At 43.0% G+C, this 16037-nt stretch overlaps 1 protein-coding gene across 1 annotated transcript in view; it reads right to left on the minus strand.

The window, feature by feature from the left end:
* The window catches only part of glra1 (glycine receptor, alpha 1), a 135541-nt gene that overhangs the window by 82275 nt on the left and 37229 nt on the right, over positions 1-16037 (minus strand). The window contains exon 4 of the mRNA XM_008306316.1: positions 9384-9422. Within this exon, the coding sequence (XP_008304538.1) occupies positions 9384-9422 (39 nt within the window). The remainder of the gene's footprint in view (positions 1-9383; positions 9423-16037) is intronic.

Below are 16037 nucleotides of genomic sequence, written 5' to 3' on the forward strand. Positions count from 1 at the left end.
GAATGTGTGTGTGTGTGTGTGTGTGTGTTTGTCTATGCATATTTACTTAAAATTGGCATTCATGCCTGCGAGCATTTTTCAGTTTCTGTGTGTGTGTTTCCTGTTTGCACTGACAATATGTGTGTGTGTGCGTGTGTGTGTGTGTGTGCGCGCTTGCCAGCAGCATGTGCTTGCATGTGAGCGTTCCTCTCTCCCATATTCCCTCTGTTTATACATATTATCCCAACACACAGGCTCGTGTCGGCATCAGGGGCCAACGCACAAACAAACCGTTCTATCTGTTTGTCTATCTGCTGCTAAGCCTGTAAGCGACAATGCCATGTTAAAGGGTGAGCTAGGCGTCATGGTTTGGGAATAAAAGGACCTTCACCACACAATAGTAAACCAAGCTACAGCTGCTATTGATTAGAAACATAAAACAAACAGCGGTCCAGTGTTTTGTTGACCCGTCCATCCACCCTGACCTCCTGAAGCGCATAAAGCATAACTACGGGTCGTAACAAGATGCTCGCACAAACGACCGATGAAAGCGTTCATCGCGGAAGGACGGTCTCATAAAAGTAGTCCATCTGAATGACGAGCTAGGTAATGAAAACAGCATACAGAGAAGATAATGGATGATGTCAATCAGCGATAACGTTAATTTAGCTTTAAAGCTACGTAATTGAAAATGGAGCCTTTGTGGCACGCAGTGTTTTCTCTCTCAGATCCACTGCTGTGGACTTCTGGTGGACTCACACATGTACACAGAGATATCTGAAAACAAGGCGTAAGACACATGAAATGCAATTTTTACACTCTTCTAGATGAATCAGATTGTATTCTGCCAAACTATTTTATACTGTGGCAAGACACTGGAGGCTGTGGTTTTGAAAGATCACACACAGGTGATTGAATATGAGCACAGAGGGATCCTCGTTTTTAAAAGTAGAGAGTGGAGGTCAGATTTTGGTCACATTCCTGCAGTCTGTTCTGACGTTTTTCTGCCTGAATGAACGAATTAGTGTGATGCACTAGCAGTGGAGGACGTGTGTTTGGAGGGAAAAAAAAAGGGGAATTTGCAGAATAGTAGGATCTCTGTATACAGACAGCTGTCGGCACTTTTGCAATCACAGTAAAAAAAAATATAAATGGTGTGCAGAGATGTTGGATTGATGGTTTCTATTAAACATTCAGTGGCGCAGAACCCCAACGACCATGTGTGTCTGTTTGACAGTGGACAGAAAGAAGCCTTTAAATGAAGTCCTGCATCGATGGGGGGCCTTTTGGTGCACAGAGGCTGGAGAAGATTCCCTAAACACCCAAACCCAGAGATCATGAGACCGTTTTCAAAGCATAAATGTTTTGTTTTTTTTCTTTCATCTCAATTATGTTGCATTGTTGACTAAAAGTTGGCTTTAGCTTTGGATTGCTCTGCCGTCAGCGTAGTGGCCTGATTCAAGTCAGAGAGGCGGCTGCTTTTTGCTATAATCAATCTGAACGAGGCCTGTAGGAGCAAAACAAAGCACACACAGATGCATTTTTTTGTAAATACTGTGAATAGTTATTAGATAGAAAAAAACTACACCTCTCCCTCGATTCAACTCAACGTTTGGGGGAAGACGACACCAAAATCTGATATTTCTACAAATATATAAAGGATTACCAGTCGTTTGCTCTCCCACCAAAAAATATATCATCTTTTTCTCCAACAATAAGCTGTTCAGCGAGTTAAATTTGCAGTAAATTAGCAAGGAGCCTTTCAGGACCTTCCAGGGCTTTCCAGGCCAACTTTTGACTGACGGATGGACATGACAGGATGGCAGCTGGCTGACTGCAGCGAGACAGAAATCAATAGCAGGTCTACGGTGACGGAGACGAGGTGACTGGAGCTTTATATCACTGGATTAGTGAAAGGTAGTGATGCTGCAAAGTGTGTGAGAGTGTGTGTGTGCATGAAAGAGATTAAAAGAAAGAAAGAGAAAAAATAGAAATGTGAGCGGCGCTGTGTGTTTCCGTATCCGTTTGACTGTTTTTGTGCATGTGTACATGTGTTCGCTTGATCCTCCCTGTTTGCAGTTTGCATGACTCTGATCCCGACTGTGTGCTTCTGCAGAAGGACTGCTTGTCGTGTGTGTGTGTGTGTGTGTGTGTGTGAGTGTGTGTGTGTGTGTGAGTGTGATGGTCATCTTCTCAATAAATCAGTGTGTGATTTAACGGTATGTCGTGATGTGCTGCTGTTAGCTCGATGCTTTTAATCATCTTGAGAGGAAGGTAGATAGTCATTCGAGATTAAACACACACACACACACACACACACCGCACAAACTCTTGCACACGACCTCCTCCCCCTCACCTCATCCTCGCAACACTGGCATGCACTCCTTTCCTCAGCCTCACCGATAAAGCAGGTTGACTCGGTATGATCGTGCGTGCTACGTGGTCGTTCAGGCGAAAATCTAATGTTTCATAATTTACATAATATTTACAGTTGTAGCGCCTTCCTCTTTATGGTTCAGATCCTGTGTGTCGTGCACTTCAGCATGGAATAAGAGGGGGTGAAAAATAGGCACATTTTCATTCTGAACCAATAATATTTTTTAGGTTCATTTAACATCAATTGACAGTTTCTAAGAAGAGATGTACAGGATAGTTTACATTAAAATGAATCTATTGCATGTATTTAGGATTTTAGACAACAGGATGTGGGTTGCTGCAAGGCGGCTCGGTGGTTAGCACCAGTGAGGACACCCGGGATCTTTCTGCGTCTCCATGTTCTCCCCGTGCAGCGTGGATTCTCTCCGGGTTCTCCGGCTTCTTCCCACAAGGTCCAAAAACATGTTGAGGTTAATTGGTGATTCTAAATTGTCCGTAGGTGTGAATGTGAGTGTGCTTGGTTGTCTGTAGTATAGTGTAGCCCTGTGATAGACTGGTGACCTGTCCAGGGTGTCCCCTGCCTTCACCCTGAGTCAGCTGGGATAGACTCCAGCCCCCCACGACCCCAGTGAGGATTAAGCGGTGTATAGATGATGGATGGATGGATGTGGGTTCATCTGCAGGTGTGCAAATCTTCCTACGAGCACTTCTGATCTCAAAAATGTGTTGAAAAACTGAGACAATTACAGATCAGCTGCCTACTTTTCAGCCAGTTGTTTGGTTTGGAGAAAAAACAAAAAAATCGGTGCACAGAAATGAGCACTGGGTGCACACTCGCTGCTAGCCTGATCAGCCGAAATGGGTTTTAAATCGACACAGAAAGTTCACATTTGCAGCATCCTGAATCTCTGGAACCTGGTAATCTGGTATTCACATGGTTCTGAAACTGGTAAGGAAGTACTTTTGAGAAATATGTTTGTACAGTTTTCATTTGATGTCCTAACCGTTAGTCGGAACAAAATGCACGAACACCAGTGATTTAAACACGGTGTCAGTCTGTTTATAAAGTTAGAGCGAGCAGTCTCCGTCATGTGAACTGCTGCAATGTTCACAGGTCATCTGTCCCTCGAGCCACCAAAAATAATCCTAACCCAAAGTTATGAATACAGTGGTTTTTGCCTTCAAAAAGTCAGACCAGAGATTGTCCGGCCAATGAGAATTTGGTGGGATGAGAGAAATAATGACCGTCCATCCGACCAGGCGACCTGGACACTACAGCTGGTGTAAAATGTATAAAACTCTAAAGCCATCGTCTGCGTGTCTGTAATTTACTGTGAAATGAGATCTCATATAAGTCGAGCGGCTGCGATAGCCGAGAATTATTTAAACCATTCGCTCTTCCTTCCAGAAGCCACTGAGGGCGCCATGTTTGAGATGGATTTCTGAGACTCTTCTCACTGGAAAAACAACTGCATTTATCAAATGTTTGTAAGAGGTTTGGGTTTTTTTTGGGTTTAAAAAAATGAGTACGCTGTCGCTGGAACTTGTCGAAACAAAGACTACAAACGTCTATTTCAATCAGAAGACAATGTGAAGTGAAACTACTTCATAGTCCTGCAAAGTCTGATCGCATATATACACAAAACATACAACTATACTGGACTTTAGCCTCAGATGTGTTGACTTGTAGGACACAGAATGACAGAGCATAAAGTAATCCTACTGTCTGATCCTACAGGTTACCTGCATACAGGTTTGGAGTTACAAACAGCTTCTTGTCACTCTTAGTTTTACACTTCTACTTTTTCAACCAGAACCTGGAAAAAAGAATCCTAAGCATAGCAGAAATGTCACCATGGATACCAGGTTATAATATTAATCGTTTGTTTTTTTTTACATTGCTATGTAACCAGCTGTTTTGTAGGATTGTTGAGCCTACAAACAAACAACTGTGTACGCCTGCATGTCCGATGTAATAGTTGATTAACAAGGAGGCTGAGGTGGATGATCAGGCTTCAAATAATCTGCAATTTTGACAAGTGACTCCAAAATTTGTGTCCAATCTCAGAGCAAAATAGCCATAAAAGCAGTCTTTGTTGGTGAGGTATGCGGAGCTTTGGTCAGAAAAGCCCTGCAGTCATATCAGTGCTTTCTTTCTTTATCACTATGCAGCAATATCGTATTCTTTAAAATAGGCCATTTCGATGTGCGAGGGGGATATTCAGCTTTACATTCACTGAAACCACGCTCTGTGCTCCAGCCTGCAGTAATCATTTTGCAGTGTTAGCTTTCTGCAGCACTGTGCAATCACATTATAAAGGTGTTCTCCACGAGACAGGCCACTTGGATAAGCATAAATCTACATAGCAGCATTTTCTTTTTTTTTTTTTTGCTCTCAATAAAAAAAGTAAAATAACTGCAATATGCTCCGACCTGCAGCCGTCACATTAAAGTGTCACCTCTCCAAAGCACTGTGCAATCATATTACAAGGCAGTCCTGCATGAAACCAGGCACTTGATGAGCATAAATCTGCAGAGACAGATTGAATCCTCGGGCCTCTTGCACGGCACCGAGGGGGAAGGAGAGCCCAGAATCTGCTCGCAGACAAATATCCCTTGGCCTAACATTAATCTGCATAAAGCGCCGGTGTGAGGAGGTGAGTTGTGTGTAATACGTGCTGAATATGTGGCTAACAGAAGGAGCCGAGCAGAGCCTCTAATCAGGAGGAACGGCTGCTGCCGATGGCGGCGGTGGCGAGGCTGGAGGCCCTGACCTGCTGACTGGATTCTGCTGAACACGCTGGAAGAGAAATCTCCTCGCTCCCCCCTCCTCCTCATCCTCCACCTCCTCCCTCCCCCTTCCCCGTGCGTCCTATCTCTTCTCTCCTCTCGTCTCCTCTTCCGCCCACGTATCCTCCTCCATGATGGCTTTCTCTCCCTGCCGAGTGTGTGCTCAGCTCCTCGCCTCTTATTCATTCATTCATTCACTCCTTTGCCGTCATTTCTTTTCTTCATTTGGCTTCTGCCTCCCTCTTGTCCTCACATTGTCTTCTTTGAATTGCAGTCCCTTCCTTGCCCTTTCCTTTGCTCTTTCCATTTTTTATTTTCTTTTAATGACCTCCCTTCTGTCCTTTCTTTATGATTCTGGTCTGCTGTTTTCATTTTATTTTCCTTCCCTTGCCTTTCCTCCCCGTTACTGTCCTTTAATTTAGTTTGTCTCCTCTTGTTATTTTATGATACGACCCATTATTTTGTTCCTCTTCCTTTCCGTACATAATCAAATTTTGCTTTTCTTTTTCTTCGGTGTAATTTTTAAGCACACAGGGATGCCAGTCCTTTATTTCCTTAAACCACCCCACCACCCCCCACATACACATTTCCTCTCTTCCTTCGATATTAACTTAATCTTTTCCCTTCCACGTCTTTTCTGATGGCCTCCCCCACCTCCTCTAAAACCCACGTTTCCTGCAAAATGGTCTAAAGCCAACCAGCTGCGCAGACTGAAGGCAATCCGGCAGAATTAGCATTGCCATTTGAAACGACGCTGCAGACAAGTGCACATCAATAACCGTCATTTTAAGGGAAAGGTTCAAGGGTCCGACGGAGGCTTCTGAAGGCAAACCGCAGACAGGAAATAAAATACTCTCTTATTGCTTGCTGTGCAAAGTGAAAACCTCGATCGGAGCAATCAATAGACTTTAATCTGCAGCATTATAAATCTTTCTTTGAGAAGTTATCGGGTTGTCTTGCCTGTGCTTTTAGGTGATTTAACACCCGATGCCCACATTGGCTGTTTCTTATTTTATCAGAGTTTTGTGTTGTCGCAGTGTCAGGTCCCTACTTAACTCTTCTTCTTTTTATCATACAGCAGAGTCACGTAAGTATACGCACATGTAAACTGGTGCCAGTTAGCGAGTGTTTTATGACGAAGATAATGTTGAATTTTTTGAACCCCAAAATGTTTATCAGATCCATAAACTGTAAAAACAATTAAATTAAATTTAAAAAAAAGAAAGAATTGTTGAATTTTTAGCTTCTTGTCAGTCAAACAACAACAAAAAATCTGATCTAAGCTTAACATAGTTTTTAAAATCACCTCATTCTACACGACTCTATAAAATATTAATAAACTATTTGCACGAGATTCTACAAATACCAAAACACGACTAGTATAGATATCTTATGTACTGTGTGTTATTTTCTGTTCTGCTGCTGTAACACTTAAAGTTTCCCTACTGTGGGATCAATAAAGGTTTAATCTATCTATCTATCTAATCTAATCTCTCTATCTCTAATGTGAAAAATATAGAGTTTGTAGAGGCTGTAAATATATAAGCAGCTAAATATCGATAGCATGTGCAGCCATCGTTTCTCAGTTTTTTTCCTACAGTGTTGGTAACATCTGGAAAAAACTGTACATAATGATTTTTCTTTAATTTTTTTTTTAGGGTTTATGGCATTATCATTTTTTCATACTGCACAGAAGACATTCTTTGTACTTCCAGCTGTAGTCGTGCTGTTTCCATGGAGGTGCAGGACTTTAGTCCACAGTGAGGAAAAATATGACAGGAGCAAAAGAAACATCCAGTTTGGGCTTCAGAGGGTTAAATAAGTTAGACAAAACCTTGATCTATCTATTTATCGAGGTATATAACAGCACTTTTATTATTTTCAGAAAATAGGGAGGCATAAATTTTATGTTATTAAAAAAAAGTGATAAATTATTGACGCTCAGTAAATTTTGAAAAAGTCTAAAAAAAAAAAAACAAAAGTCTACACAAATTTAAACTCTACATTGTCAACTCCAAAAGTAATTGATCATCTATATTTGAACCAATTTCTGAATTAAAATGCACCATAGTGACCCCACAGTTGATTTATAGGTGAAGTGAACGACACTGAACCTGTTAGTGGACAAACGGACCTCACCAGGATGGAAAGTTAACAGATAACGCAGCATATTGAAGTGACACAAAGCTGTCCCTGTCCACTGATTTGTCGTGTTGCAATCGTTTAATATATTCAGCAATATTAAAGGGTGATCTATCTCGGTGTAAAGGCTAGGGCAAAAGTGGAATTTATATCAGTGTCATCTCTGTCGCCCAAACCCTTCATTAACATTTACACTGTCGTCCTAAATCCTTACTGATTGACATTCCCTTCCTCACTAACACGCTGAACTTCTTGAGCTATAATTTTCCTCCTGCTATTTGAACATTAAAATGAGAAATTATTTCTTATTAGCTCTGCAGTTTTGTTTTTTTTTTTGGTATTTTTTTTCCTGCCAAGCCAGTGGGTAAGTTATGCATCGCAGCAGCCTGGAGGCAGACAGGCTGCTGCCTGCTAATACAAAACGTTGTCTCCAGTGAAGCTGGCCAGCAGAATGAGCTCAGGAGGTAATTGGGGTCTTTAGTCTGCAAACCAAGAAAGTCTCTCTCAATAGTATTATTCACCCACAGTAATCAGACACAAAAGGATCATATCTGCAGGACTGCAGATAAATACGCTGCAAAGCTGAACTTTGTTTTAATCATCTTCAGACGCCACAGCACAAGTCAACTTCTTGCTAAATTAGACGGCTAATATTTCCTCACTCACTGTTGCTTCAGTGATCAAGAGCATTTAGCTGAACATTTCGGTGTTTTGATTTGAACCTGTGTTGTGGACCGTCTGCCAGCATCGCCCCAAAAAGACCACCCAGCACATCACTGCTGCTGTTTGCTCCATCGCCGCCTGTAATTGTCTGGAAAGTCCTGCAGCAGTAATTGCAGGATGGACCATGTGAGTGGATTGTGTGTATGGGGGTTTGGAACATGGCTTCCTCTCTGTGCAATGCAAATTAGGGCCACATACACATTAGTTACAACTGACAGGAGCCACTGTGTAAAAGGCCTGCTGTGCTACGAGAATTTAGCATGTTAAGCTAACGAGACAAATGGGCTGAGAGAGGTTCTTCACCACGGATCAACACAGAACAAATGGAGACGAGTGTTACGGAGCTTTCCTGTGCTCTGCTGTGTCCTGCTGGGCTGTATTGTTGCTTTAATAGTGCTTTATTTTGTTACTGTAGTATAATGCACTACCATCCATACTTGTGTACTTCTACTTTGTGCACTCTTTTGACTGCACTGTGTTATTACATCACGGCTACGTGACACTACGCTGTGTGGCCATGCTGCTGTAGGGCTCAGACAGTTTGTTGATTGATTTAATATTTAACTGAAGCTTGATTTTAAAAACATAAATGCATTTGTGTGTGTGTGTGTGTGTGTGTGTGTGTGTTTGCATTTCAGTCAGAAACTTGTTTTTTTTTGCAGTTTTTGCTACAACCAGCAGACACCAGGACTTTTCTCGACAGCCAGTATCAGCTCGCTGTCACCCAGTGGAACTCTTGTGTAACTTGACAATAGCTGCGATGGACGTACACATCAGTAATCACACAGTGTAAAGTGCTAAATGCTGTAAAGCTTAACATTAAAAGCAGTTTTGAAACTGTTCCGATCAGCAGAATTACTGGTAGCTGGGGTAGGACTGGCAAATTAAAATGAAGTGTCTACATCTGCCTGTCCTGAGGGGGAGAAGAAACATCACTTTCTCTTACTTTTGCCAGAAACAAGTGTTTATAGTGCAGCATAGGCACACCTGAGCCCAGGATAAAAGGCTTCACATCTACTGATTCTGCCAAAAAACAAAAAGAAAAAAAAGAACCTTATGTGTGGCATTAAAGGAGAAAATCTTCTCTTAGCCTAAAGGATTAACTTGAAATATCGATGTTGAACAAACGGTTTCTTCTTCATTGCTCCTGTCACAGTGATTTGCAGACATGTATGTTGATATATACCCTACAGTAACACATCTCTATAGGTTTTTAATCATTTACCCACAAAGGCATTTCCCCAATGCTCCTGATTTTACGAGCATTCGGAAAATGCCTCATCATTGCATGAGTAGTGACTGTCAAACACAAAAAAGATGGTCAGGGAAGAAAAGAAGAAGAAAAAGGGGAAAAAAAGAAAAAAGGAAAGTACCTTTCTTGTGAGTAGCTTCATTTTTGGAGCCTTTGGGGTCTAATAAAAAAAAGATCAGAATTAAACACAGCATATACTAACAACACGTTACCAACTATACGTTGTTTGTCCTCGTTAAGGAAAACAACCGCTTTGTCTATCAAGGAGCGAACAAGACAGCAAGGCTCGATTATATCTAAGGTGTCGCACTGCTGCCAACACTCAGCGAGGGTGAGTGTGTGGCAGTGGGGGAGACTTAGGAGGGGCAGGGAGGAGGGGGGCAACATACTGTGAAGGCAATAGCAGGAAGGAGGGATGCACGAGTCTGTAGAGAAACAGTCTACTGCCATACTGCAGCGGGCAGGAGAGGAGAGGCGATGCACTGAGATGGAGAGGAGGAGGGTTGCAATGCAGTTCTGTCAAGAGGAGCTGAAGTCAAACTAGCAAAATGCACTACAGGAGATGCAAGAGGCCAGAGAGAAAGAGGAGGAAGAGGAGGAGGGTGGGGAGAGTGCAAAGACTACATGTCAAACTGGCTTCATTTTGATTTTCTTTTGCCACATTTGGCCTTTGAGTAAATTACACTTTTTTTTTTTTTTTTTGTTTGTGTCGTTTCGGGCAACAGGTTGATGGCGAGTTGCATATTCCACAACAACTACGCTCCCAAATGAAATGAACCAGTCTCATAATAAAACAAAAAAAAATCTTTCAGTAATTTAGCTACAGAGATGGAGTTGTAACCCCTGAAAGAACAGCTGACGATCTGCAGATCTGAATGAAATCCTGCTTCTTTCTTTAAATGGACGCTGTTAATTCGAAGTCGTTTGGCTGAAATGGAGCCCATTCGAATGACGAAAGGTTAAACTTCCACCCCGAACAAAATGTAAATCTTCAACCTCTTACAAATGGGCGCCATAATTTCAGTCGCATACCACAGAAAGAGAACTTTTAGTCTGCAGAGAGGCTGATTTATAAAGGAACAACCTGCTAATGTCAAGGAGCTGGAAGTTAAGGCTGAACGATTCATTGTTCCACAGTGACAAGGCCTTTTCCCCTGTTCACTCCAGGAAAGTTACTCTTTAACAAAAGACTTCGCCTGACATGTCACTGAAGATCAGCGGCTTATTGGATTTGTCTAGAAAAGTTCAAGCGAGTACAAGAAGCAAAGACAAAAGTTTCACTGTGTTTAGATCAGCAGATACTCCACCAGGCCCGCGACACGACACAAGCCCACCCGTCATTCTGCATTATGATGAACAACAACTGTATTCTCATGCATTCTAAAAGAATGAAAACAAAAAAATAAAAAACTAGCATCTATACCATAAATATCCTCATGTAAAGGTCAACCAGTGTGCAGCTCATTCTGACCTTTCAAATACGGTTCTCAAGCAAATCACGATGACGTCTGCGCTTTTGACAGCAAATTTATTTCTCTTCAATTAGCGAGAAATGTCACCGCGCAACATTTATGTTTGTCATTAAAACAAACGGCTTCATCCCCCCTCCCCCGGTTACTCCAAAATATAAACAGAGGGCAAAAAAAGAACGTCCTCGCAGCGCACGCAGAAAAAATAGCTCCGATTTGTTGATTGATGTCCTATTTCGCCTCCGAACTGCAGTGAACTGAGCAAACCGGGCCCAGCCTGCTTTGCTGTACTTGACAACTGCCATTGTGAGGGATGGCAACTACGCCAAGTAGAAGTCTGGTAGCGATATTGTAATCTGTCATTGTCAGCCCCCCCAAAAAAGGAAATGCCTTCTAAGATAGATGGAAAGTATTCGTTGTGACCATGAACTGTTGTAGACAGGTGACTTAAACTCTATAATCTGCCTGAATCCATGAAAGGCAATTTTTCCTCCCTCCTCTGCGCACGACAATCTCTCTATGTCAGGGCTAAGCCCGGGCTTAGCCCTGCGGCCAGGCAGCCTGTCGAACATCTGAGCACCTGATCCTGGCATTAAAACCACAGCAGCTTTGGTTTTTGAGCTTCGCTTCGCTGGCAGCGGGGATCTCATAACGCGAGCTAATTACTAGCACTGTGCAGAATCAATCCTCCTGGCTTTGTGGAGGGAGGTGCAAAAACAAAAACAACAAAAAAACAAAAACCCTTGTCTTATAACAAAGGTATTTTTGGTTAAATGAGTACGCAGACTTTCCCTAAGTGTCGTTTCCTGCTCTGTGTACTCCCAGGCTGCTCCCATCAGGCAACGATTACACACATCTGCCATGTAAAGCCTGAAAACAGCAGCTCACTGGCTTCGTGATTGTGTTACAGCAGTAAACAATTACACGTCAGCCTCTCCATCAGGGCTTTTAGACTGATACGCTGGGTTTAAACTTTTTTTTTTTTCCTCAAGCTGGTAATTAGAGGTGTGATGGGGTTCCACAGGAGAACTGAATGGCCTTTTATAAAGCAGTATTCCTCTCCTTATAACCTTATTAGCCATGGACCAGTGGACTGCAGAGGAAGACAGAGTAATGTAGCCATCAAGTCTTCTTACACGTCCCAGATTAGCTTTGCCTGGAGCTAAAGAGATTCCAAGTTTTTGCTATCTTTAGATCAAGACGAAACAATAATGATGAGAGGTATTTATAGCCAATTGTGTGGCTGAGGAGAAATGGAATTCATTCATTTTGACAACATGGCTCATTTGACGGCACTCTAATTATCAGCTTGATCATTTCTTTTTTAGCTCTTGATAATGAATACTTTTAAACGGCTACTTTTGGCTGCAAACACCCTCGCTGCTTTTCATTTGTCTGCTCCTCTCCCCCCTCTTACCCCTCCATCAGTCTCTCTTTCACTCCGTCTTGAGTGCCCTCATACGTTTGGCTGCCTTTTACCATTACCCTATTCAATATTCCTCTCTTCGTTGCCCTTGCCGTTCCCCCTCCTCCTGCTAGACGCTGAAGCGTGATCAATATTTTTGTCATAACTCAGGGGAGAGTCACCTCTGTGACGACATTAAAATTCCTCGCTCCGTGCAATATAGCCCCCATCCAAATTTCCTGGCTTGGAAAGGATAGGGCCATTACCTAGAATACTAAAACAGCCATGAGACCTTCCTCTGGGCAAGAATGTCCGCTCACTCCAGCAGATTTCTGCGTTTCCATCCTCAGTAAAAAGAGTAAAAAAAATTTAAAAAAAAAAAGCGGCGGCAGAGGGAGTAGATATTACAGTTTGTATCTCAGAGCTGCTTATTCAAGTCTGCTGCGAGTGTTATACATAACTGAGCAATGCTGAAGCCCACTGGGAACTGTGTTAGCATCAGAATTCCGGCGCTAAACTAGTGGAAACATATTCTGTGTTTGCAGCTCCAGACCCTGGATTGCACTTTTGCCATCTGCAGCTCTTTCCAATCTCTTGCCGTAAGCAAGTCGTCAGCCATTTGCAACGCTCCCTTCCCTCCCTACCTTCCATCACCTTTTCCTCTTTCTTTCTCCCTCTCCCATCCATCCCACCCCCTCCCCCATTCCTCCGTCCCACGCTCATTACCTTATGCCCATTAATCCCATTAAGTAGCCATTAAACAAGTGCTGATAACACCAAATGAACGTCAGGCTCTGACAGCTAATAACTACAGTCCCACCTCGACACGTTCAACCCCGGCAAGGAGAGCAGGAGATGCAGGGACGAACGACGAGGGAGTTGTACAACACAACGGCAGCATAGAGTCGTGTAGCTTTGTGCGGGTGTGAAAGGAGAAAGCGGAAAGTGAGGAGGATCAGGAGGACGTAGGACGCCCAACATGTACATATACTGCCTTCTGGTTAGTCATGTCCACTTGTTCAGGCAAGAATTGAGCTCAGAGGAAAAATGACACAGTGGTGGATTTTTAACAGAGGTTTCCTTTTTTCCTATTTCTTTTTTTTTTTTTACACTGATCATTGTGGGGATTTAAGAGCAGAGAGAAGAAGGGAGCTTTGCCAAACCAGCCGTAGGAGCAGCGTGAAATAAAAGGATTGTATCTAAAGAAGCAAACTCCAGCGAAGGCAACTACTGTGGCTGCTCAAGAGTGCTGAGGATGAAATCCTGCTGCTGAAGTAGACCCGCACTACCCCGATGCACACCGAGTGTACGGCTGGCAACACGTTCAGGGGGGAGTTCAGCGCTAGCAGCTCGTTTTGGTCGAGCTTAAAACCAGAAGCCCGCTCACGCTCGCCGTCCTCGCTGCCACTCGGCTTGAGTGATGAGGAAGGACAAGGTTATGGCAAAGAGGGAGAGGGGAGTTGCAGCTGTAGTCTCTGCCATTCATCAAGTGCGCACACACATACACACACACACACACACACACTGGGACACAAGAGGAATCACACAAACACACCTTCTCTGGATGGTTCTCTTTCTAAGCCCCTATCTCTCTCACACTCTCACACACACTCATTTATCTGCACAGAGCCATGTGGCCATTCATTACCAGGGGCAGTAGATCAGAAAGGCCTGGTGTTGCTGTTTGAGAGGACTGAACAAGCTCTCGCTGCTCTGCGAGCTGGATTGCAGCCTGCCCACCCGGTCAGGCAGGTCAAAGGCGGCCAATTTCTTTCACGAATCGGTGCAATCGGTAAACAAGGCTCGAATACCGAGAAAGCCCGAAAAAAGGGTGTGAAAAGGAAGGAGGTGAAAGGAGAGGAAATGCTTCAAGATTCACTGGGCGATGTGTGTTGTAACGACCTTGACTTTCATCCATGCAAGGAGAAAATGAACATTGAAGAAAAAGGCTGGACATGAGAGGAGACGGGAACACATAATGACACGGGTTAAAGTGAACGGAATGAAATAAAACAGATTACAGGTAAAACAACAGGAAAAGAAGATGTGGTTGGGAAGACATGGACAGGACTGTGAGAGAGAAAAGTAACACAGAAAGAACAGAAACATGAATGAATCAATGGACGAAGGATGGAAGGATTAATGAATCGAGGAGGAAACGAGAAAGGGAGGGACGGGAAAACACCATTACAAGAATGAGAAAGCAGAAACTGAAAGAAAGGATGAACTCATGGATTATAAATGGTTTGTCCTGAATGTGTCACAAGTGTTTGCTCTCTTCTCTCCAAAGGAGGGACCTGCTAAATCAATCGGAAGCTTTTTGCTCGGACCCCCCGGGTCATGATCAGTGTAATTTCCTCTCATGCTGCCAGATTCGTAGCTTTGGGCAAATCTCATCTCTTCTTTCTGTCTCCCCGTCTGACATCGACTGTTGCTGCGCGGTGAAATTAGCAGGGCGAGTGCTGATGAGTATGTAAACTGTGTAGGCGGAAGAGCAATCATCTCACATCTCGGAGGACTGCAATGACGTTAGCATTTAGTAGTTTGAACATTGTGCATTCGGGCCACCTTCTGGTTCTGTTACTCATAAACTTCACTCTGTTCCAAAGGAAGCTGAAGATGTGATGGTTTTCTTTACATCATACCACAACATCCCATTAATATTATGTTCAAATTATCCACAGCAACATGATAGCACGCCACTTCTGGCACCATTACTACAATGGTTGCATTGTAGGCATCACAGATGTAATTGTAGGTTGTTGAATTACCACATGAAAAGGTTAAGATCAGGGTAAAGATGCCTTGGCGCGTCTTCAATACGCCTTTCCGTGATATCAAGCCGTCCACAGTGACAGCATGTAATGGACGAGGTTCATAATTACATGTCAACTGTTTGCTCAGAAAGTCACAGTGTCCCGTTTTCCACAGTGGGAACCTGGGGAGCCTGAACCATTAAAGAAGATCATCTTCAGGGGATAGAAATGTACCTACTGCATGGTAGGTCTCCAAAATCTGCTTGATGCAGATGTGCTAAACTTGCAGAGGACAGCACTGATTGCCCTCTGGATGTCCTCACCGAGTGGCAGTTTTCTCCTCTTTACATCACCATCAGCAATGTAAAAGCCACAGAGGCATATAGGCCAACATAACAAGCCTCGATTGTTCTATTTCCTCCGTGCCCGTGGAGCTGGAGCTACATCCAGTAACTACTATCTGTCGCTAACTTGGTGCACTTTGTCAAAGCTGTCGGGTCCTGCACCACTGTGGAAACGGAAAGGCTGAGAGGAATGATTCGGTAGATTCCTCTGTACATTCGTGCCACCTCACTTCTGCCCCACATTCTCGCAGCGAAAAGCCGCCTACACGCTAAAAAATGAACGTCTAAGCTCGACAAAAATATTAACACAACCGCACCGATCTATTTGAGCTACGACGGCTTCTAATAAAACCAACGACTCCACAGAGTTGGAGGAATTAGACTTTTCTTAACATTCAAAAGCTTTTTTAATCACTGCTTACTTAATAATTGCTGGAATAAACAGGTTTGAAGGTAGAATTTGAAAGGAATTTGGAAGTGTTGTGGCTAACTGCCATAGTTATGCAGACAAGGTTTTAGGTTGATAACTGTTTAAAAATGATGTTCGTATTTTTGCCATTTTGTGTTTCTATTTATGTAGCAGTTTTATAAAACAATGTCAAAAAAATAATGGAATAACAATATTCTTTGGTCATTACTTTTTTATGTTTGAACTGCTGTTGTGTGTTTGAACACAGGCCAAGTCGTCCTTTGTATCGTCAGACATGTTTGGTGGGAAGGAGAGAGGTCTTGAACTCTTGGTCAGCCTATTCCATTAATTGAACACAACTTGAATTTAGTTTTAAATTTGTTTTAAAACGT

Source organism: Stegastes partitus, unplaced genomic scaffold (assembly GCF_000690725.1).
Source record: "Stegastes partitus isolate 25-593 unplaced genomic scaffold, Stegastes_partitus-1.0.2 Scaffold45, whole genome shotgun sequence".
Lineage (NCBI taxonomy): Eukaryota > Metazoa > Chordata > Actinopteri > Pomacentridae > Stegastes > Stegastes partitus.